At 45.2% G+C, this 22,300-nt stretch overlaps 1 protein-coding gene across 3 annotated transcripts in view; it reads right to left on the reverse strand.

Annotated features, from left to right (window-relative positions):
- The window catches only part of MAP3K7 (mitogen-activated protein kinase kinase kinase 7), a 41,218-nt gene extending 20,818 nt beyond the window's left edge, over positions 1 to 20,400 (reverse strand). The window contains exons 1-11 of one of the 3 annotated variants that reach the window (XM_029047091.2): positions 20,185 to 20,400; positions 15,021 to 15,131; positions 12,467 to 12,532; positions 11,169 to 11,214; positions 10,113 to 10,251; positions 8,641 to 8,765; positions 6,803 to 6,931; positions 4,938 to 5,068; positions 3,426 to 3,507; positions 1,898 to 2,037; positions 1,100 to 1,226 (exon numbers count right to left, since the gene is read on the reverse strand). In XM_029047091.2, coding sequence (XP_028902924.1) covers positions 1,100 to 1,226; positions 1,898 to 2,037; positions 3,426 to 3,507; positions 4,938 to 5,068; positions 6,803 to 6,931; positions 8,641 to 8,765; positions 10,113 to 10,251; positions 11,169 to 11,214; positions 12,467 to 12,532; positions 15,021 to 15,131; positions 20,185 to 20,328 — 1,240 coding nt within the window. In that variant the 5' untranslated portion in view covers positions 20,329 to 20,400. Of the gene's footprint in view, positions 1 to 1,099; positions 1,227 to 1,897; positions 2,038 to 3,425; positions 3,508 to 4,937; positions 5,069 to 6,802; positions 6,932 to 8,640; positions 8,766 to 10,112; positions 10,272 to 11,168; positions 11,215 to 12,466; positions 12,533 to 15,020; positions 15,132 to 20,184 lie in introns of those variants that run through there. The other 2 variants (XM_029047092.2, XM_029047093.2) reach the window with 2 other exon arrangements.
- Between the last annotated feature and the right edge of the window lie 1,900 nt (positions 20,401 to 22,300).

Genomic DNA, 22,300 nt, shown 5'->3' on the forward strand with positions numbered 1-22,300 from the left:
GTCTGAATGGGCAGATTTCAGCACAATCCTGAAAGATCAGGATGAAATGTACTCTTTGTTGATCCCTGTGCAGTCTTGGGGGAAAAAAACGGAACCAGGACAATTTGCGCTCAGTAGAAACACCTAAAATCCCGGGCTTTCTCAGGGAGGGGGAAACTGGCTCCACATAAACACAATGTGCGAAGTGTACACTGCAAAGGCAGTACTTACTTTCTGCACTAGTCACCACTGTCCATTATCACGTTTTGGAAGAATGTAAAATTTGGTCCCAAAGTTCTCACTCTGATGGAAAACAGTGAATTAGGTCAATCTCTGCTTCCTGAATTGAATCAAACCCAGAAGGATTTTGGCCCCATTAACTCTTGTTTCATGAAAGACAGAAGCCAAGATTTTGGTTTCCTCAGATTAACTTCATCCCTTTCAATTTTCAGGCCAGAAACTGTGACATAAGAACTACACTTTCCTGAATTCAATTTGGGAAAATAATGGTGAATACAGGCTTTGGCTTAAAATGGCTAATACAATCACGCATGTACCTGTGTGTGTTTGTGGGGAAGGAAATACACATACTACTAACCAGATTAGCATCCAACCTGCAAGGAAAACCATACATGTTTGGTCAGGTTCACAGAAGATTCTTCTATCACTCTGACTAAAGGAAAAATCCTCCTAGGCCCATCCATTGCCAGACATCTCACTTTACCAACATTCTCTGTTGCTAGTGAAAATTTCAGTCACTTTCAGCTCTTGCAATATGAGGGAGTTTTTGCTCTGTGCAAGCAACCCCAGACCAGCTCTTGGAAGAATCTTGGAGGAGCACACATGCCCAAATTAGACTTCCAAAACTTTCTGTTTCATGAGGACATACTTTCGGGCAAGTGTAGCTGTAATTACATCCGTTGCTGAAAACAACTTAAAAAGCTTCGTTTTAATCTTGCTCCTGATTCTAGAAACTTAATTTCAGATCCAAACACCCGACATTTATGATTGGCAGATAGCAGCCACCACCACACCGAAATCCGACAGCAACCGGGTTAAATACATATAATTACTCTTTCCACCATCAGAGTTCTCACCCTGCCCCCCACCCCCATTTTACCTGTGGTCGCAGCTATTCTCGCTTCTATTTCAGACATGTCTGCGCTCATCCGCTTGCTCTCCGACGGGGGCAGGCTCTCCACGCTGCTCCCACGAGATGCTCCCAAGCTTAAGCGCCCAGTGTCGCTCTGTTAAAGTTTGAGAAGGCTGAGTCAGTGGCCGACTTGGGGAAGTTCTGTTCGGCGGAAGTGTGGAGGCAGGGGTCGACTGGGACACAGAGGTCTTGTAGACTCTGCTGTGGTGGGTTTCTTTGGACAGTAGCAAGACAAGGGGAGAGGGCTTGGGGGTGGAGAGAGACAGGAATCGGCAAAGAGGGCGGATATGAAGCGGATATCTGTTGCCGATTTGTACATTCCAACCGCTTAGTACAGTGTTCTGCACATAGTAAGCACTCAATAAATACTACTGAATGAATGAATGAGGGACAGACCAGTCACTGTTGTCGTAAAAGACTGCCCCACCAGTGACCGGCTCTCCACAGATGATCTAGGAACCATCCTTTTCCTAAAAAATTTTGGACTCGGGGTACAAGGACCACACAGTCATTGAAGTATTAAAGTTTGATATAATTATCTCACACACGCACACAAGTTCACTCAGCTGTTTCGGATAAAAGGGGAATTGAGGCTTTACAGTGAAAGAAGGTAAGTTCTGTAAAAGGACTTCCACATGAGAAAATAAAAACCGTACTTAAAATGCGGTCTACTGTAGTTTGGCAGTAATAAACTTCTGTTGCAATAATGAAGTTTTGTTGCAATCAGGATTAGCATTAATGCACAACTATAGACTTGAGGGTTACCTGCTGCTTCGCCTGGTTCTTCATCGTTTGCGCCAACTTTGATTCTAAACGCTTAATGGTATCATTCGTAGCTGGGACTTGCTCCAAGTTCGTGTCACTCTTGTTACTCGTATTTGTAGATGTGATGTCCATGAATGAGCCTAGGAAACCCAAAGTATTTGGAATGGTTAATGTGCTTAGTTCATTCATTCAATCGTATTTATTGAGCGCTTACTGTGTGCAGAGCACTGAACTAAGCGCTTGGAAAGTACAATTCCGCAACAGAGACAATCCCTACCCAACAACGGGCTCACAGTCAGTGCTCTAAGCAACCAGCCCATGGGTGCATGACAGTGAGAGTGGCTTATATGATTATGCCAAGGCTGAGGAGGCATTTTAAAATAATAATAATAATTGTGGTATTTGTTAAGTACTCACTATGTGCCACACTCTGTTCTAAGCACTGGGGTAGATACTACCTAATCAGATTGGACACAGTCCATGATCCATTTGGGGCTCAGGGTCTTAATCCCCATTTTACAGATGAGGTAACTGAGGCACAGAGAAGTTAAATGACTTGCCCAAGTTCACGCAGCAGTCAAGTGGCAGAGCTGGGACTAGAACCCAGGACCTTCTGACTCCCAGGCCCATGCTCCATCCACTAGGCCACATAACAGTCCTGGGGTACAGGTTTTTCCTTGTCCTTTGCAAATCTGCTTCAAGACCTTGTTTGTTATAGGGATCTTTTTGAGCAATTCTTTCAGGGTGCATTTTGGTTCCCCATGGTATTCTCCAAGGATGAAATCCCCTCAGATGAAGCAGAAGTGAATTAACTGCCAGCAGGGTGGGCTTGGGAAGAAGTCGAGAATTAACTTCATTTTACAACAGGAACCAACTAAACACTCTTAGCAGTATGCACCACTCGGGAGGAACACAACCCTCTGCAAAGAGCAGTGATACCCATTGAGGGGAGGGACAATGGACAGGCTAGTGAGCAAAGATTGTTCTCCACTGCCATGGGACAAAAGGGAGAGGGACTAAATTTCAGCAGCTGTGCTTTCCATTAAATGTTAAGAAAAAAACCATGAGTGAGGGTGGTGAGACAATGAAATGAGTTAGTGAGAGAAGCCAGGCGTTTCTTAAGGAAATTAAATTCTGGGATGACTTATGGGTATTTTGGTCTGAAACCAGTTCAAGGACTAGATGAGACGCAGGAAGCATTCTTAAAGTTGGCCTCAATGCCTCATGAAAAACCAGCCTCTTTTTCCCTTTCCCAATTCTCTGCCAGAAGATTCACCTGTGCTCTGGAATGGTAAATGCAGCCCTTTCTTTATGGCCTATTCTTGCACATAAGAAAAAGAAAAAAACCCACAAAAAACCCCAAACCCACCCAGATTTAATTTTGAGTGACTTCATTTCAGGTTTCAAAACTGGCGTTAAAAGAATTAAATCAGCACACCAGAGACAAGTGCATCACACTAGACTAGGCCCTCTGAGTTTTAAAGACTCAAGTTATTTTCGTAGTTTAGTAGTTTAGCTCGGTGTTCACCTGTGCTGGTGGCAGAATTGCTTTGTCCTTCATCTGAATACTGACAAGGATACTGCAGAGGCTCATCTGCTCCTGGAAAGTACTGGAAAATACGCATTAAATTTTAAAACTTGTAGCATTTTTAGCACAATGAATATCCTACTATATATAGGCCACAAAGGCACCTGGAAGTTAATAAAGGCTTTGGCCACTTCTCTGAAGAATTAAACCCCACTGGGGTCCTAAATATTTCCTTAGGTGGTGTGCGAGTACTATCAACTGATAGCTTTTTATGTCAAGAACAATTCTGCTATTATATTTAGGAAGATCACTCAAAATACATTTTCCAGATCTATAAATAGAATACTAAGAATCTTTTATTTTTCCCTTTGAAAATATGGGTTTTAAAAAAATAATCTTTTACTCAAGATGCAAGCAAAATAGTTTGATGAAAGTTTAAGTGGTTGCCTTAAAGAAATCTCTTTCTCGATATATATATAGAAACACACATATATATGGAAATACACATATTTCAGAAAATCTGGTTAGTTGGCTGCTGTTCCAGAGAAGCTCGGGAAAACTGACAAACAGTTGATACTTTCAGTACTGAGTCAATACCGGTTTCTTTAACATAAAGCAGAGCAGTCTTACTCATTATAAGTAGTCTATATGATTCAGGGACAGTTCCTGGAGGAACTGGGGCTTAGCCTACCAATAATAATGAGAAAAAGGTATAAATTCCTTATCTATAAGCTCCTTGTGAGCAAGGATGACTTCTACCAACTCTGTTATATCATTTTCCCAAGTGCTTAGTACAGTGCTCTATAAATAACATTGATTGATTATATACAACACACACACTCACATGTCTAGATAACATATTAGATGGTAAGATCTGGTGTGAGGAAAGGCAGTCAGTAAAAAAGTGGGACCACATGTTCATGTGGGAAACTATTAAGTTTTTTTGTATAGCTAGACCAACAGTTCAAAGTCCCAGAGGGAAAACCTGGGGAGTTCCATTCTCCAATGGTCAGCACATAAATTCTTCCTGGGGCTCCTCTGAATTGTCTCAGAAGTCCCTTAGTAAATATAGGAAATGTGGCCAAAAAAAGTTTGGAAAAGAGTCTCATTTGTCTGGGAATAATGGACGCATTGGGACAACTGGACTAGTACTTGATGGGATATAATTGTTTTAATATTATACTACAAAAATAACAACATTTGCAAAAAAAGTACTGCTCAGGGGTTGACAGGGGGATGTAATAAAATGGAAGTCCTTGAATTTTGGTTTCCAAATGTGGCACTTGAATTTTTAAGAGTAATGTCACAAAATACGAAAGATCAAAAAAACTGTACCAACTGATCTGATGCAACAAATTTTGAATGAAGATAACAAAAATATGACTGTATAAAGACTAATATTCACTTCCAAAATACCCTAAGTCCACCTTCCAGTAAAAAAAATCCATTACATTTAGCAAATGAAAAAATACATTTCTCTATGAATTTAGACCCTCAGGTTTTAAATTATACCCGCATCAAATGTGTCATTATTTTCACAATCTCCTCCATGGAAGGTCGTTGAGAAGGATCCTTAGACCAACACCGAGTCATTAAACTCTCAATAGGTTTGGGTAAATTTTTGATCAGCGGTGGTCGAGTACCTAAAATTAAAAAAAAAAAAAAATCACAGGCAATTTTAGTTTACATTCTGAAAGAAAATTGCAACGTCCTTCCTGGGATGATCTAGAATGAATTTTGAACTATTCATGTTTATATAGACTTTATGATTTAGCTAAGGGTCATCCAAAAAGTACTGTGACCCTAGTGGGAAGAACAGGGTTCTGGGAATTCAGAGACCTGGATTGCTGTCCTAGCTTTGCCACTACCCTTATTCTCCCTAACTCACAGGGATATTGAGTGGGTAAAATCAGATCGCTGATACGCAGCAGGGGAGCATGCCTATCAACTTTGTTGTGTTATACTTTTTTAGGTGCTTAGAACAGTACTCGGCACGCACTTAAGTGCTCAATAAATACCACTGATTGACTGATGAGAAAGTTCTTTGGAAAAAAATAAAAGTGCTACATTCATTCGAGGAATTATTATTACCTGCAGCATACAGAGAATTTCTGTTTTTGTAGTGAAGTTTTCTTTCTTGTTAACATTAACAATGTAATACGGAGGGGAAGGAAATCTACATCTGTTTAAATGCAGAGGATACATTTGATGATGTTGTGAGAGTAGTAAGTGTGTGGTATGATTACAATTCTTTCACGTGGCTGTAAGATAGATATCCACTAAAAAAAAAAATCAAAGATGCTCTGGATTCAAATTAAGTATCACACTTGTAAAGCAGTGCACGTGCTGGAGAATTTCATTAGTATTTGGTCCCTTGCATTTACAAATTCAATTCAAAACATCCTCATGCTTCTGTTGCATTTGCCAAGCACATAATATATATAGTGCATGGCATTCAGTAGGTGCTCATTAAACCTTATTACTACTACTAAAAAAAGTACAATTGGCTGCAAAAAATATTTGAGACAGCAAGTAACTGTGGCAGTCTGCCCACTGCACATTGACTCAGTCCTATCTAACAAGACAAAAGTTGATTCTTGTCCACGTTTTGTTCAATTAAAAGGATTTTACGATTTCTATTCCTTTTATCCCAATATCAAATCTGTGCACTATGAATAAGAGCAGCATCTTTTTGAGGCCACAGATGGGAAAAGACTGAAAACCAATAATAATGATTATGGTATTTGTAAAGTGCTTTTTATCTGCCAAGCACTGTTCTAAGCATTGGAGTAGTTACAAAATAACCACACCAGACATAATCCCTGACCCACATGGGGCTGACAGTTGAAATAAGAGGGGGAATAGTAAATTAGCTACCTTACTCTTCACACCTTTGCCCCTCTTCTCTCGACCTTTTTAAAAATTTTATTAAAATATTTGTTAAGCATTTTACTATGGGTCAGGCACTGAACTAAGCTCTGGATTCATGTCAGATCATCAGGTTGGACGGAGTCCCTGACCCACGTGGGCCTCAGTCTTAATCCCCATTTTGCAGATAAGGTAAGTGAGGCACAGAGAGGTGAAGTGACTTGCCCAAGGTCACCCAGCAGACAAGTGGCAGAGATGGTATTAGAACCCAGGTCTTTCTGACTCCCATGCCCATGCTCTATCAATTAGGTCATGTTGCTTCTCAACCTTTGGCTCCCCCGTAGTTACTGACTGATTAATTGACAAAAAGGAAGGTTATGATGTGGAAGTGGTTTGGGGTGGGGGAAGACAGGCAGGCATGTGTCTTTCTCTCTCTCTCGCACTGGCTCCTCCCAACACATACACATTCTTTGACTTTACGTAAATGTGGAATTCTGTTTTTCACTCACCATTATGAACTGCCCACATTATGCGGAAAGCTGGACCACCAATCTCATCAAAGGGTTTCCTGCGGGTTATCACTTCCCAAAGGATAATACCCCAACTGAACACGTCACATTTTTCACTGTAATTGCTACCTGGAAAAAGTCACCAGCACAGTTTTGAAGTCTTTTCCCCACAACATTTACCAGCCACACCAAGTTTTTCCAAGGCACCCAGCCATCTCAAGGGTGGGAAAAGGGGAGACCTGAGCCTGACAGACCAGAGATCAGCCTAGCATTGAACTGGACTCTCCCATCTTTCTGAAGAGTGATTAAGTTCAGGAACACAGGGTTTGGGGAAGGGAGGGCAGGAGCGTCACCCCTAGGATGCTAGAGAGATCTCCATGTGTTCAAAATACCTTGGCAGCATGCAATCCTGTCGAGCTGAACATTTTCTCCAAATTAAAGAAGAGACCAGCTTAACACTGTCAGTGAGAAGGCACAGAGTTAATGCTACTTTTCCACGGTAAAAATACAACTTACAGGGCACAGGGAAGCCCTACTCACTCAATTCTTTAGCAACTGACATTACCGCTTCCTCGCAGGACGGTTCTGACTCATTTTTAAAACGCCAGGACTGACTCTGCAGTAACGTGGATTGTCAGACACTTTCATAGCCCCTTCTGTGCTTATTGAAGCAATACAATTAGTTTCTCACTTAGCACCGAACGTCTCTACCATGGCTAGTAAAATTGCTTTGCTATAGAAGTGATGTATAGCTCCAATTTAGCGTTGGGCTATTTCCTTTTCAACTTCTGAAGGAAGGCCATCTTTTTAATATGCTCCCTCTGATACCTTGCAGACCCGACAATTAAGGCTCTTGAATAAAGAAAGGTAATTAATTTTCAGTGGAACGCTGCTGATTTGCAGTAACGAGTAAAAGGCTCTATGGGGAGTGACTGAATTATGCAAAATCTGCATGTAAGTGAATCGGTATGATTAAAAGTACCGAGGATGCAGTGTAAACCGGTGCACAAATTACCAGAGTGACAACTGTGCCTAATGAACAGTGCTCAGTAATGGGATTTGGCAGCAGTAAATTATCCCGGTTCTCATCTGGGTTACCGGTGCTGAGGGCAAAACGTAAGGGAGTTGCTGGAAGCCTTCAACGTGCACTTTGATTCTCCAATATGTACATTAAACCAACACAATTTGGAGAGTAACTGGAGAAATATAAACCGATTGGCTTCTTCACTGTCTCCTGTTAAAGTGTTAGCTCCCTAAAGGCAAGGACCTTTTTTTTTTTTTTTTTAACCTCCACAAGTCTCACCCAAGTTCTTACTACCATTCTTTGCATACAGCAGGAGGGCGACTGATTGATTTCCTGTCTGTGTCAGGGGAAGCCAGATCTTTACCTGTTTGGGTGGAGGTAATGTCTCTCTCATTGGAAGAGACAAAGTGTTTTGCTTCCAAACTGTCTAAAAGGGAACTGCAGTACAGTCGTAAATGGAATAATCCAGCGGTCTGGAAACGTTTGCAGTCACCGTGATCACAGTAGTTAAAAACCGATCAGAACTCTCCACCCCCAGTCATGTGGCTTCACAGTCCTGATGGATCAGGGCTCACGTTAAAGAGACCCGAAGTGGGTGCTTTGGTACATTTTCTTCACCGCCAACCCATGTTGCTCTGAGATGGTCTTGGTCCTCCATATTTAAAGCCGTCTCTCCTGACTGGCTTTCCCCTATTTGAGGGGGAAGTCCGCTTTGCAAGGGGCCTGTGGTGTCACTAGGGATCGGGTGGAGTCTGGATCTGCCCTAGAACCCAACATAGACCCTCCCCGTCCCGACGGCCTCTGGGGCTTTTACCTTCAAACACTTCGGGTGCCATCCACGCAGCACTTCCCTTGTTATTGGTCATGTGTGTCTGTATGTCACATGCAGTGCCAAAGTCACAGATTTTTAGGACTGTCCCTCCGGCTACCAGTAACAGGCTGTTAATAAAATGAAAAATAACGGTTGGAGACGCAATCATTTGGGGTCGAGGAGAGGAAGGAGACAATTCACTACACAGAATCGGAAAGACTGATTTCTGGGAAATTATAATAATAATGATAAGTGTTAAGTGCTTAGAATATGCCAGGCACTGTATTAAGCACTGGGGTAGATAAAGGGAAACTGGGTTGGACACAGCCCCTGTCCCACATAGGGTTCACAGTTTTAATCCTCATTTTACAGATGAGGTAACTGAGGTGCAGTGAAGTGAAGGGACTTGTCCAAGGTCACCGAGCAAACAAGTAGCGGAGTCGGGATTAGAAACCAGGTCTTTTGGAATTCCAGGTCTGTTCTCTATCCACTAGGCCACATGCTTCTGTTTTAGTTACCAGTTTCCCATTCGCAATCACTTAATATTTCAAACTTTAATTACGCTGGTGATAGAGAAATAGTCGTATTTGAGCTCAATAAGGCGTGTCCACAGAGTGGACACTTAAAAGGGCAGCCTTTTTCTCAGCTTCGTGAGCATTTAAGTGAGGCACTTTTTAACCACCAGAGGATTCTCAAAGGTTTCAGTTTGTGCAATAAGGGTCTTGCAATGGGTCATGATCGTAATTTTCTTTCAGTGAAGGAGGTGGGTGGAGGCTGAGGGAATTGCACATGGAGAATGGTACCCAGCCCTCCAGGCAAATATACCATACTACCGTAAGCGGGAAACTTGCCTGTTAACTCTGTCTTGTACTCTCTCAACTGTTTGGTAGAGTGCTCTACACACAGTGTTAATAATAATAATTATTCTCAATAACAATAATAATAATTATGGTATTTGTTAAGCACTCACTATGTGCCAGGCACTGTACTAAGTGCTGGGGTCGATACAGCAAATCGGGGTGGAGCCAATCCCAGCTCTGCCACTTGTCAGCTGTGTGACTGTGGGCAAGTCACTTAACTTCTCTGTGCCTCAGTTCCCTCATCTGTAAAATGGGGCTTAAGACTGTGAGCCCCACGTGGGACAACCTGATTCCCCTGTGTCTACCCCAGTGCTTAGAACAGTGCTCGGCACATAGTAAGCGCTTAACAAATACCAATCCCTTGCCCCAAGTGGGGCTCACAGTCTGAATCCCCATTTTACAGATGAGGTAACAAGGCCAGAGAAGTGACTTGCACAAGATGATCTTTGGAGTTTAAAAAAAAAAAAGGTTGTAGTTGATAAATAAAAAATATTGGGGGGGGGGGGGCTCTAAAGTACTCGGAAAAACCGACCGGAAATATTGGGAATAAAACTATTTTATATTAACAGTGACTTTCAGGCAAAGGGTGGGGGGGGGGGAGGGAAGGAAACGTACTTGGGTGGTTTGAGGTCTCGGTGGATCAGGGCTTTGGGCTGCATGCTGTGAAGATAGGCCACTCCCTGGGAGCACTGCAAACACCAGCTCATCGCATGGGCGGCAGTGTAGTACGGCAAGGGTTCGGCACCATGGAGCACTGGAAAATAAAGGCACAAACTAAAAAGAACTTTATTGTATATTACAACATACACCAAACAGATAGAACAAGGACCTCCGCACCTTTTGGGTGGTCTTTATTTTTCCCCGCGACTCCTCACCGTAACCGTTATGGACATTTCTCTTCCTGCTCTGAAGGTACTGATTAGTCTAGGAGAGTGACGACAAATTTCCTGTCACGCTGGGGAGCCCAGAGTAAAGGGGACTCATTTTTATTTCTCCATAGAGGATGCCCTCTGATGAAGAGAATTGGGGGCAGCTCCCACGCTGCCTATGTGACGGAGTAAGAGGTGATTAAAAAGAATTTCATGGCACCCATCTAACCACCCAAACTGTGCAGAATGAAATACAGTGGAGAAGACAGAGGACGGACAATTAGAACAGATGGTGCGGGGTGGGAGAAGGATGGGAGAAGAGATGGAAGGAAGAGGGTGATACAGCTAAAGTATTCTGCGAAGAAAGCCAAAAGCCAAGGAGACTGGCACAATGACTGCTAGGTCCGTTATGGAGATCCGAAATGAAAGCACCTCCCCCAGAGTGGCAATGAGAGCCCTTAGCAGACCAGGGCTGTAATATATCCTGCACCAGCAAAACTGTTGCACATTTTGAAATGCTTGAGAGTTAAATATTGGGGCCTGGATTTCTACCAAGTTAAACCCTTACTCCTAAGCAATCTGAAAGTGCCAAGGACGAAATAGAGATTTCATTAAAAGAGCAAGGCAAAGCACAACCGCCCGGTAGAATTTTTAAAAGTCATCTCTCACGCAACAGTAGCATAAAATGCGAACTGAGTTTCAACAATTGATGGTGCCAAATGAAACATTTAGAGAAAAAAGCGTCTCTACGTAAATACTGGATTTTCTCTTCCAGAAGAACATTAGTTTTAATGATACTCACCATTGTAGAGAGAGCCTCCTTCCGCATATTCCATAACGAGACATACCTTCAGGAAGAAACACATGAGTAACATGCTTTTTAAAGCAAGAGAGTTCAGAATTCACGAGTGATATGGAATTCATCTCAATCACACTGGGCAATGAATTAAACTCTGAGCTAATCTTCTTGAGGAACACAATGCCAATTACATTTCTAGAAGAAGGGGCTCGGCAAGCTACACACAGATCAATCGGTATGCTTACTGTGAGCACAGCACTGGACTAATCGGTTGAGAAAGTTCAATAGAATGAGTAGCTGGGACTGCTGCCCTAAACATATGCTAATTTAAACATATTTCACGGTCAGAAATCATTCCAAAGCTGACTGGGAGGAGGAAGGGAAAGATGGGACCTCTCTCCCAGATTAAGACAGAAAATAGCTACGGCACACACTGCAGAAAGATACCCCTTTCCATCTCTTTTCCAAGAATCAAGGAAATCTGAAGAGTTTTCAGAGCTATCACTACATTATTATGGTTGTGAGTGAAATCACTGTGCAGCTGGGGCAAAATAAGCACGAACACTAGAAACCGAACTAAGCAGTTCAACAAAACATTCTCATGGTGCCAGGTTTGGTTTTTTTTTTTTTAAAAAAAAAAACCCCAAACCAACAAGCAACTTTTAACATCTCTAAACATACATATTATATATAAATATGAACACTCTACTCAGTTTTGGTCCTGACTTGGGATTTGAATATTTTCAAATTCAATCACTGAAAGATTATTTCGGTTTCCTTCACTGTTCAACAAATATTACACGGAGGCATTTCTTAAAATGAGACTTATTTTAATCAATCAATAGTATTTATTTTGTGGCTACTTGTGCAGAACACCGGCCTAAGGATTTGGAAGAATACAGTACTGTTACAAGGCCTGTTGGCTGTCCTCAAACAGTTTACAATCTGGCAGGGAAGACAATAAAATAAATTACAGAAAGGAAGAAGGAACTGGAGCTATGTCCATAACTGCTTCTTAGGTAATCAGGAACCTAAGTATTGAGAGCGCTGAAGTGTTTAGGGGGCACAAAAGTACTGATGTGACGGCTGGGGGTCAGGGGAGAGACGATACAAGTAGGATAATTCTGTATATACTAAGTCAGGTTTTCCCAGCTAAACATGGGTTTTCCAAGCGCGGCTTTGAGAGTTGATTCATGATGTTGGGAAATAACCTACAGTTGTTCACCACTTGTGGAGGAATCTAGGAATTCAATAAACACTGTTCATTTTACACAGTTTTTTGGGAGGAGTTAATCACTTACCGGATTCAAGCAAGCACCATATAGCTTCACGATGTTAGGATGATTCACACGGGATAACTGTCGAAGCTGAAACAAATGAAATGCCCTGTAAAAACTAGTCTGGGAGGCATTCAGTCCTAATTACACTTAATGAAAACACAAACTAAAACAGGATATTAATCTTCCGAAAGCAAAAATCAGGAATCCTCTAATGAAAAGTTTAACAAGCTACAGAGAGAGGGACTCTACATGGAATTGGCGAGGAACGGTAGCTGATTCAAACAGAGGCTTGATAAGACTAGACAAGCAACACCATTCAAAAATGTAGCTAGCAAAGTTAGACTGGGTCTGATCCGACACAGTCCTTGAGCTTTTCTTGTCCCATCTACTTCAGTCATTACAAATGCAATGAACAGGCACGCTCTGGGGAAGATGTGCATTCACACACCTACTAGGGAATTAGCGGTGACTCGGAATTCGAGAAACCGCCCAAAAATATGAAGAGGATAAGGAAAACACTCCTAGTTTCTTCCTGAGCTACCAAGCCAAAAATGGAAATTCATTCATTCATTCAATAGTATTTATTGAGCGCTTACTATGTGCAGAGCACTGTACTAAGCGCTTGGGATGAACAAGTCGGCAACAGATAGAGACAGTCCCTGCCGTTTGACGGGCTTACAGTCTAATCGGGGCAGACGGACAGACAAGAACAATGGCAATAAACAGAGTCAAGGGGAAGAACATCTCGTAAAAACAATGGCAACTAAATAGAATCAAGGCGATGTACAATTCATTAGCAAAATAAATAGGGTAACGAAAATATATACAGTTGAGCGGACGAGTACAGTGCTGTGGGGATGGGAAGGGAGAGGTGGAGCAGCAGAGGGAAAAGGGGAAAATGAGGGTTTAGCTGCGGAGAGGTAAAGGGGGGATGGCAGAGGGAGTAGAGGGAGAAGAGGAGCTCAGACTGGGAACGCCTCTTGGAGGAGGTGAGTTTTAAGTAGGGTTTTGAAGAGGGAAAGAGAATCAGTTTGGCGGAGGTGAGGAGGGAGGGCGTTCCAGGACCGCGGGAGGACGTGACCCAGGGGTCGACGGCGGGATAGGCGAGACCGAGGGACGGTGAGGAGGTGGGCGGCAGAGGAGCAGAGCGTGCAGGGTGGGCGGTAGAAAGAGAGAAGGGAGGAGAGGTAGGAAGGGGCAAGGTGATGGAGAGCCTTGAAGCCTAGAGTGAGGAGTTTTTGTTTGGAGCGGAGGTTGATAGGCAACCACTGGAGTTGTTTAAGAAGGGGAGTGACATGCCCAGATCGTTTCTGCAGGAAGATGAGCCGGGCAGCGGAGTGAAGAATAGACTGGAGCGGGGCGAGAGAGGAGGAAGGGAGGTCAGAGAGAAGGCTGACACAGTAGTCTAGCCGGGATATAACGAGAGCCCGTAACAGTAAGGTAGCCGTTTGGGTGGAGAGGAAAGGGCGGATCTTGGCGATATTGTAGAGGTGCAACCGGCAGGTCCTGGTAACGGATAGGATGTGTGGGGTGAACGAGAGAGACGAGTCAAGGATGACACCGAGATTGCGGGCCCGAGAGACGGGAAGGATGGTCGTGCCATCAACGGTGATAGAGAAGTCTGGGAGAGGACTGGGTTTGGGAGGGAAGATGAGGAGCTCAGTCTTGCTCATGTTGAGTTTTAGGTGGCGGGCCGACATCCAGGAGGCAGGAGGAGATGCGAGCCTGAAGGGAGGGGGAGAGGACAGGGGCGGAGATGTAGATCTGCGTGTCATCTGCATAGAGATGGTAGTCAAAGCCGTGAGAGCGAATGAGTTCACTGAGGGAGTGAGTGTAAATGGAGAACAGAAGAGGGCCAAGAACTGACCCTTGAGGAACTCCAACAGAAATGAATTCGTTTCCTCCAAACTAGAGAACCTCACATTAAAATTGATTTGCTTTTTGCGGAATTGGGATAAAAGATGGAGTGATCCAAAATTGCCTATGCTTGTATTGATAAAGCAAAAGGATACCCTTTTCTACCTGTCTTTAAAAACAAATATAAGGGAGATGAAATGCAGTCAAACTATTAAGTTGTTCAGAAAACAGCATGGCTAAGTGAAAACAGCATGAGCCTGGAAGAGGGCCCGGGCTGTAATTCCAGCTCCATCACTTACCTGCTGTGTGATGTTGGGCAGGTCACTTAACCACTCTGTGCCACAGTTCCTTCATCTGCAAAAATGGGGTCCAATACTTCTCCCACCTGTACAACCCACTTGGGACCTGATTATCTCTAGTGCTTCTTCATACAGTACTTGGCACATAACAAGCACTTAAATACCAGAATTATTTTTATCATTATGAATGCTTATTTCCCAGGTAAGCAATAAGACAGATGACATCCTGGTACAGAATGGTCAGTCTCTTGCCATGAATTGTTGGTTGAGAAAAAGTAATTCCCTGCTGCATTTGCTGCTCTGCCTTGCTGGACCACACTATTTCACGACTGAGCAGAACTACTAGCAGAATGATCTCGATGCCTTCGTTATCACCGACTAAGGAACCAAAAGCCCAGTCATGGCACTGGGAAACTCACCTCTACAATGAAAGCTTTCCTCTCGGATTCGCTTTCTATTTGTTTGATGGCCACATCTTTAGCTCTCCATTTGGCTTTGCAGACCACCCCAAAAGCACCCCTTCCGACAACCTAGGAGGAAAGAGAACACTTGTTAGCACAAAAGAAGCCAGCTTGGGAAACCAGAGAACAATTCTTGGCCCCTGGTAAGTTCTTGCTGCTGGATTTGCAAGGCTGGCCTACACCGCAAAATGGGCCTTTATTTTACTTTTTGGAACTGTTGCTGTGGCGGGAAGGAATGCGAGATTCCCAGAGTGCCCGGAACAAGGGACTTGGAATCTTAGGATATTCTCTGCCTCAGCCTAGTTTTGGGCCTTTTCCCAACCTCTCAGCTGCGCAGGGAGGCAGGACACCTTACCTGTCACTCTCCTCAACTGGACCTCATCCAAGGTCCACCTTCCCTACTTTACTTGCTTCCACCCTGAAGCGAGCTTCCTCCCTCAGACTATTTCTTCCTCAGGCAGAGGGTAAAAGGGGAGGGAACCAAAGGGAGAGGAGGGGTGCTTACTCTGTGCACAGCACTGTACCAAGTGATTGGGAGAATACAAGAGTTTAGCTATGATCCCTGTCTTTAACAATCTTCTAATCTAGTAGATTTGAACTTTCCTGGTGCAAACTCAATATCATGGCACAATTATTATTAATTAGGAAAGCAACTACACTTACTTGGATAACTCATACAATTTTAAAAAGTAGACCTTCATTTAGATCCAGGGGAGAGATGTTTTTAAAAAACCCCTACATCTTTGCTAGCTAAGTGTCAAAAGAGGCTGGTAACTGGATAAAATACAAGATTTTCCCTAAGTGAGAAAGGAGTAAATAAGAACAGCGATCTGCACCAGACAATCTAATGAGAGGATAGCAGTCCGGTGCACGACAAACCACGGCAAAATGGCTTGCAACGACAGCAGTTTGATTTAAAAGGAGCTTAGATACAGGAGAATGCGACTGGAATTGGACTGCTTCTAAGGAATATCCTCAGTATTTAAAGCTGCAGAAAACTGAGTGGAAACAGATGTCAATGGAAGAGGGAAAAAACCGCACAACAGATGGGAAGTTAAAACTTTCACTCTTTACTGCACTTTCCCAAGTGCTTACTTTGGTGCTCTGCACTCAGTGAGCACTCAATAAATACAGCTGAATGTATAAAAATAAATATGTGGAAACCTAGATGGTCTGAATCCTGGGCATTCCCCATTGGCGCTGAATGAAAAAACACATTCCATGATGTTTGATGCTAAATAATGTCACTAAGGACTGACGAGCTTCTATCCCAGGTGATAAGCAGCACTATGGGTTTTCAAGGTGTTATTAGGGCAACATTTCTAATCCTGGCCCAAAGGTGACGGACTGGTAGTAGTTTCATTTGCTGGGAGAAAATGATCCAATGATAAAACAATCAGATCTTCAGCTCTCCCCAGAAGTTCAGAAAGTTTATTGTAATGCCAATCAATCGTAATTATTGAGTGCTTACTGTGGTGTGTGGGGGGGGGGGGGCACTATATTAAATGCTTGAGAGAGTGGAACACAGCAATATAATCTACACACTCCCTACCCACAACGAGCGGTCATAAACCTGGGTATTTTCAGCTTGACGGCTATTTTTCCATAGAGCAGCACCTGGAAGGATTGCATGTAAACCATTTTAAGGCCTGCGCTGGAAAACATTTTCATTTCCGTGCTAGAGGAGATCCGGTCTTAAGGTGTCAGATTTGACTTAAAACGGAGTCTGAGAAAGCTAGAGAAAAGGCGAATTTGGATATGTCTCGTTGTCACGGAGTAGTTACTTCAGTCCTTGCTGCAATGGGCATTCAGGAAGGCAGCGTCTGTGGCCACCTCTTCAGAAGACATGGGTCAGGAGACCGTAAGGGAAACGTCAATTTAGAGAGGCCAACAGAGGCACTAAGGGGCTCCCGAACTAAAGCTTTTTGAATCAAACGCGGTGCCCAGGGCTGGGATCCTGCCTCCAGTACTGCCGGCTGATTGATTACCGGACTGATCTTCAATAACCCTGGAGTTGCCAGAGAGGCCAGAGGTAAAGACACCTTCCTCGCTCAGGAAACTAACTCTTAAATAGGATTGTTTTCCTACCTACCCTTAGGTGAGCTTTCTCACAATATCTCTGATGGTAAAAACCGACCTCTTCACTGGCTCCTGAACCAAATAATTCCGCCAACCCTCTTCATCCAAGAGCATAATTACTATTTTCAAAATATGTTCCCTAATTCAGGATAACAAGCTTTATAATGGAATCTCGGATCACGTCTGATGTTAATATACAGCGATGGGATCTAGGATCTTAAAGCTCATTCATACCAACATAAACCCCAATCACCGGTAAGATGGATCACACATTGAGAACATCACCAGATCATTTTTACGGAGCACCTACTGGGTGTGGAGCACTGTATGACACACTTGTGCATTTTGAAATATCAATCGATGGTTTTCACTGAGCGCTCACTCTGTGCAGAGAACTGAAGTAAGCTCTTGGGAGAGCACAATACAACAGAGTTGGTAGACAGGCACCTTGTGCTCTCAAGGAGCTTACAGAATATGAAGTCTAGCGAACACAGGGTGAATTGACATATCACTATACAAATTCTTCTTCTATATAGACGTTTCCCCTCTTGTTTAAACAAAACACTCAGAGAGGCTTACTCTAGTGCCAAGGAGAAGCAAGATGGAGAAGGCACAGCACAGCCACTTAAGTCCACCACACAGCAGGCTGTTAAAGTGCACCGAAAGCTTCCTTGGACCGTCCTAAACTTATATCTGTGAGCTTTATTTCTTTACGGAGCAAGGCGACAGAGTTACTAAGCCTACTCAAAAGGGCTCAGATAATGACTGAACCATTTCACTCCTGCATAAGCTTATTTTTTTTTACAAAAAAAAAAAAGGAAAGGAGAAACGATTGAACGGTGCAATGTTTCCTTCTTTCTTCTCGCCAACCGAAAGAGTGAGGTGATAAAGGACCATGTAGGTTAGGACAGAGTTCATGCCTCTTGACTAACTTCCACGGTGGCAAAACATCTGTTATCGGGCTGCACCTCTGCAGGACCTGGGGCTTCTCTGAAGCCTAAACAAAGATCCTTTGCTTTCTAATGGCTCACTTTAAAATGTTACTAACTTTGGATCGCATCGCTTCTGAAGCAAACCGAGATGCTTCAGCATCGCCAACGACAAAAAGCATCGATAAAAGAAACAAAAGGTAACTCCTACCATAGGTGAGCAGTTATTAAGTAGGCTCACGGGGAAAAAAAAAAATCTACCTGCAAAAAGAAACAAGCTTGACCGTGGAACGAAATCGCTTGATTTTAAGCTTAGCGGATAAGCTCCTTGTGGGCAGGGATTGTGTCCGCCGTCTCTCTTGTACTGCGCTCTCCTACCGGGTCAGAACTATTGATTGATTTTCCAAGCCTGAGCCTGGTACCAATGACTGATTGACATTCCAGGTCTGCACCTGGTACCACTGATTCATTCATTCCATCGTACTTACTGAGCGCTTACTATGAGCAGAGCACTGTACTACACGCTTGGAATGTACAATTCGGCAACAAATAGAGACGATCCCCTCCCAATAACAGGCTCATGATCTAAACGGGGGAGACAGACAACAAAACAGTCTGATTGATGGACCGGATCAGCGCCTAGAACTAATGATTGACGTTCCAGGCCTGTGCCTACCACCGCTGGATTGACGTTCCAGGTCTGCGCCTAGAACTATTGATCGATGGACCGGCTCGGCGCCTAGAACTATTGATCGACTGACGGTCCAGGACCTGCTACCACTGATTGACCTTCCAGGTCCGTGCCTAGAACTACTGATCGATGGACCGGCTCGGCGCCTACAACTATTGATCGATTGATGGTCCAGGTCTGCACCTGCTACCACTGATTGACCTTCCAGGTCCGCGCCTAGAACTACTGATCGATGGATGGGATCAGCGCCTAGAACTATTGATCGATGGACGTTCCGGGCCTGCACCCGGAACGGCTGATCGAAGTACCGGATCAGCGCCTAAAACTACCGATTGCTTACCGTTCCAGGCCTGCGCCTGGAACTCCTGATTGATATTCCGGCTGAGCGCCTAAAACCATTGATGGATCGATTGCCCTTCCTGTTGGAGAACACGGGGCCCCGTAAGCTTGTGCCCAAACGTTGGTGAAGGCGGCCCGGGGAGGACGGCCGCGGGATTGGGGGGGAAATGGGGGGACAGGATGGGACACGGGGGGGGACGGGACATGGAGGGGGACACAAGGGACACCGGGGGGGGGGGGACAAACAAGAGACACGGGGAGGGACATGGGGACACACACAAGAAACACAAGGGACACGGAGGGGACACATTAGAGAGGCAGCGTGGCTCAGTGGCAAGAGCCCGGGCTTGGGAGTCAGAGGTCATGGGTTCGAATCCCAGCTCTGCCACGTGTCAGCTGTGTGACTGTGGGCAGGTCGCTTCACTTCTCTGGGCCTCCTCTGTAAAAGGGGGGGTTAACTGGGAGCCTCACGTGGTCCAGGCGCAAAATCCTGTCTCTCCCCCCAGCGCTTAGAACAGTGCTCTGCACAGAGTCAGTGCTTAACAAATACCAACATCATCATCATCATAAGGGGACACGGGGGGGGGGCAACAAGGGGACCGGGGGGGGGCAACAAGGGGACCCGGGGGGGGGCAACAAGGGGACCCGGGGGGGGCAACAAGGGGACCCGGGGGGGGCAACAAGGGGACCCGGGGGGGGCAACAAGGGGACCCGGGGGGGGCAACAAGGGGACCCGGGGGGGCAACAAGGGGACACGGGGGGGGGCAACAAGGGGACACGGGGGGGGCAACAAGGGGACACGGGGGGGGCAACAAGGGGACACGGGGGGGTAACAAGGGGACACGGGGGGGTAACAAGGGGACACGGGGGGGTAACAAGGGGACACGGGGGGGCAACAAGGGGACACGGGGGGCAACAAGGGGACACGGGGGGGTAACAAGGGGCCACGGGGGGCAACAAGGGACAAGGGGACACGGGAGGGGGGGTAACACGAGGGACCCAGGGAGACACACAAGGGGACACGAGAGACACACACACAAAGGCCCCCGGGGAGCGGCGGGGCGAGGGTGGGCGCCGCCCTCACCTCTTCCACCTCGATCTCTTTGTAGTCGATCTCTTCGAAGTTGAGGACCTGGGAGGGGGCTTCCATCATCTCTCCGCCGCCGCCGGCGGGGTTGGAGGCGGCGGCGGCGGCGGAGGAGGCGGCGGAGGAGGAGGAGGCGGCCATGCTGCGGCCTCCCCCGGGGAGGGAGCGGGGTCCGATGGGCGTCCCCGGGCTTCCTTCCCCCCTCGGCCCTTCTCCCCTCGGCCCTTCTCCCCCCGGCGGCTTCCGGTCCCCGGCCCGCCCGGCGCTTCCGGTTCCGGTCTGCAGCCGGAAGTGGCGCATTGAGGGGCGGGGGGGGGGGAGCGGCCCGGCCGCCGCGATTCCGAGAGCGCGCTCCGCGGATCTCGCGATACTTGGGCTCTGCGAGGAGGCTGGAGGGCCGGAGATCTCGCGAGAGCTTCGTCCGGGGCCTCCCACGCAGCGCGCTCTAGAGGGAAGCCATCGCTGCCCTCCATTCATTCATTCATCCATTCATCCACTCATTCATCCACTCTTTCTTTTTCTCATTCATTCATCCATTCATCCATCCATTCATTCATTCCTCCATCCACTCTTTCTTTCATCCATTCATTCATCCATCCATTCATCCATTCTCTATGTCTCTATCTGTTGCCGACTTGTTCATCCCAAGCGCTTAGTACAGTGCTCTGCACATAGTAAGCGCTCAATAAATACTATTGAATGAATCCATTCATTCACTCCTCCATCCACTCTTTCTTTCTTTCATTCATTCATCCACTCATGCATTCATTTATCCATTCATGCATTCATTTATTCATCCATTCATTCATCAATTCATTGTTTCTTTCATTCATCCATCCATTCATCCATTCATCTATCCATTCATTCACTCTTTTCTTTCATTCATTCATCCATTCATTCATCCATCCATCCATCCACTCTTTCATTTATTCATCCATCCATTCTTTCTTTCATTCATCCATTCCTTCATTCATTCATCCATCCATTCATAATAATGTTGGTATTTGTTAAGCGCTTACTATGTGCCGAGCACTGTTCTAAGCGCTGGGGGAGACATAGGGGAATCAGGTTGTCCCACATGGGGCTCACAGTCTTAATCCCCATTTTACAGATGAGGGAACTGAGGCACAGAGAATTCTTTCCTACATTCATCCATCCATCCATCCACTCATCCATAATAGTAATAATGATAATGGTATTTGTTAAGCGCTTATTCTGTGCAAAGCACCATTCTAAATGCTGGGGTAGATACAGGGTAATCAAGTTTTCCCATGTGAGGCTCACAGTCTTCATCCCCATTTTACAGATGAGGTCACTGAGGTCCAGAGAAGTGAAGTGACTTGCCCACAGTCACACAGCTGACAAGTGGCAGAGCCGGGATTTTTGAACAAATGCCCTCATTATTATATTACAATATAGCAATAAAGAGAGGCAATCCCTGCCCACCCTGGGTTTACAATCTAGAAGGGTGGAGCATCTTTCCTTCAGCATCTCCGGGCGCTGGCTCCCTCTCTGATGCCTAACTGGCATTCTTGCCCTTGTGCCCTTCTTCAAAACAGTCCTGAAAAGCCTCACATTACTATAAATGATAGTGGCATTTGTTAAGCCCTTACTCTGTGCCAACCACTGTACTAAGCGCTGGGGTGGATATAAGCAAATAGGGTTGGACACAGTCCCTGTCCCACGTGGGGCTCACAGTCTCCATCCCCATTTTACTGAGGAGGTAACTGAGGCACAGAGAAGTCGAGCAACTTGCCCCAAATTACACAGCTATTCATTCATTCATTCGTATTTACTGATCACCTACTGTGCACAGAGCACTGTACTAAGCACTTGGAAAGTACAATACAGCAATAAAAGAGACGATCCCTCCCACAGCAGGCTCAAAGTATGGGGTGGGGGAGACAGATATCAATACAAGTAACGAGGCATCAATATAAATAAATAGAATATATATATATATAAGTGTTGTGGGTAGAGAGAGGGGGAAGAGCAAAGGGAGCAAGACGTGGTGACGTGGAAGTGCTATTAGAAAGTGCTAAACGAAGACCACAGTTACTACGCGCCAACCGCTGTGGTAGATGCAGATCAATCAAATCAGAAACAGACCCTG

This window comes from Ornithorhynchus anatinus, chromosome 19, assembly GCF_004115215.2.
Source record: "Ornithorhynchus anatinus isolate Pmale09 chromosome 19, mOrnAna1.pri.v4, whole genome shotgun sequence".
NCBI classification, from domain to species: Eukaryota; Metazoa; Chordata; class Mammalia; order Monotremata; family Ornithorhynchidae; genus Ornithorhynchus; species Ornithorhynchus anatinus.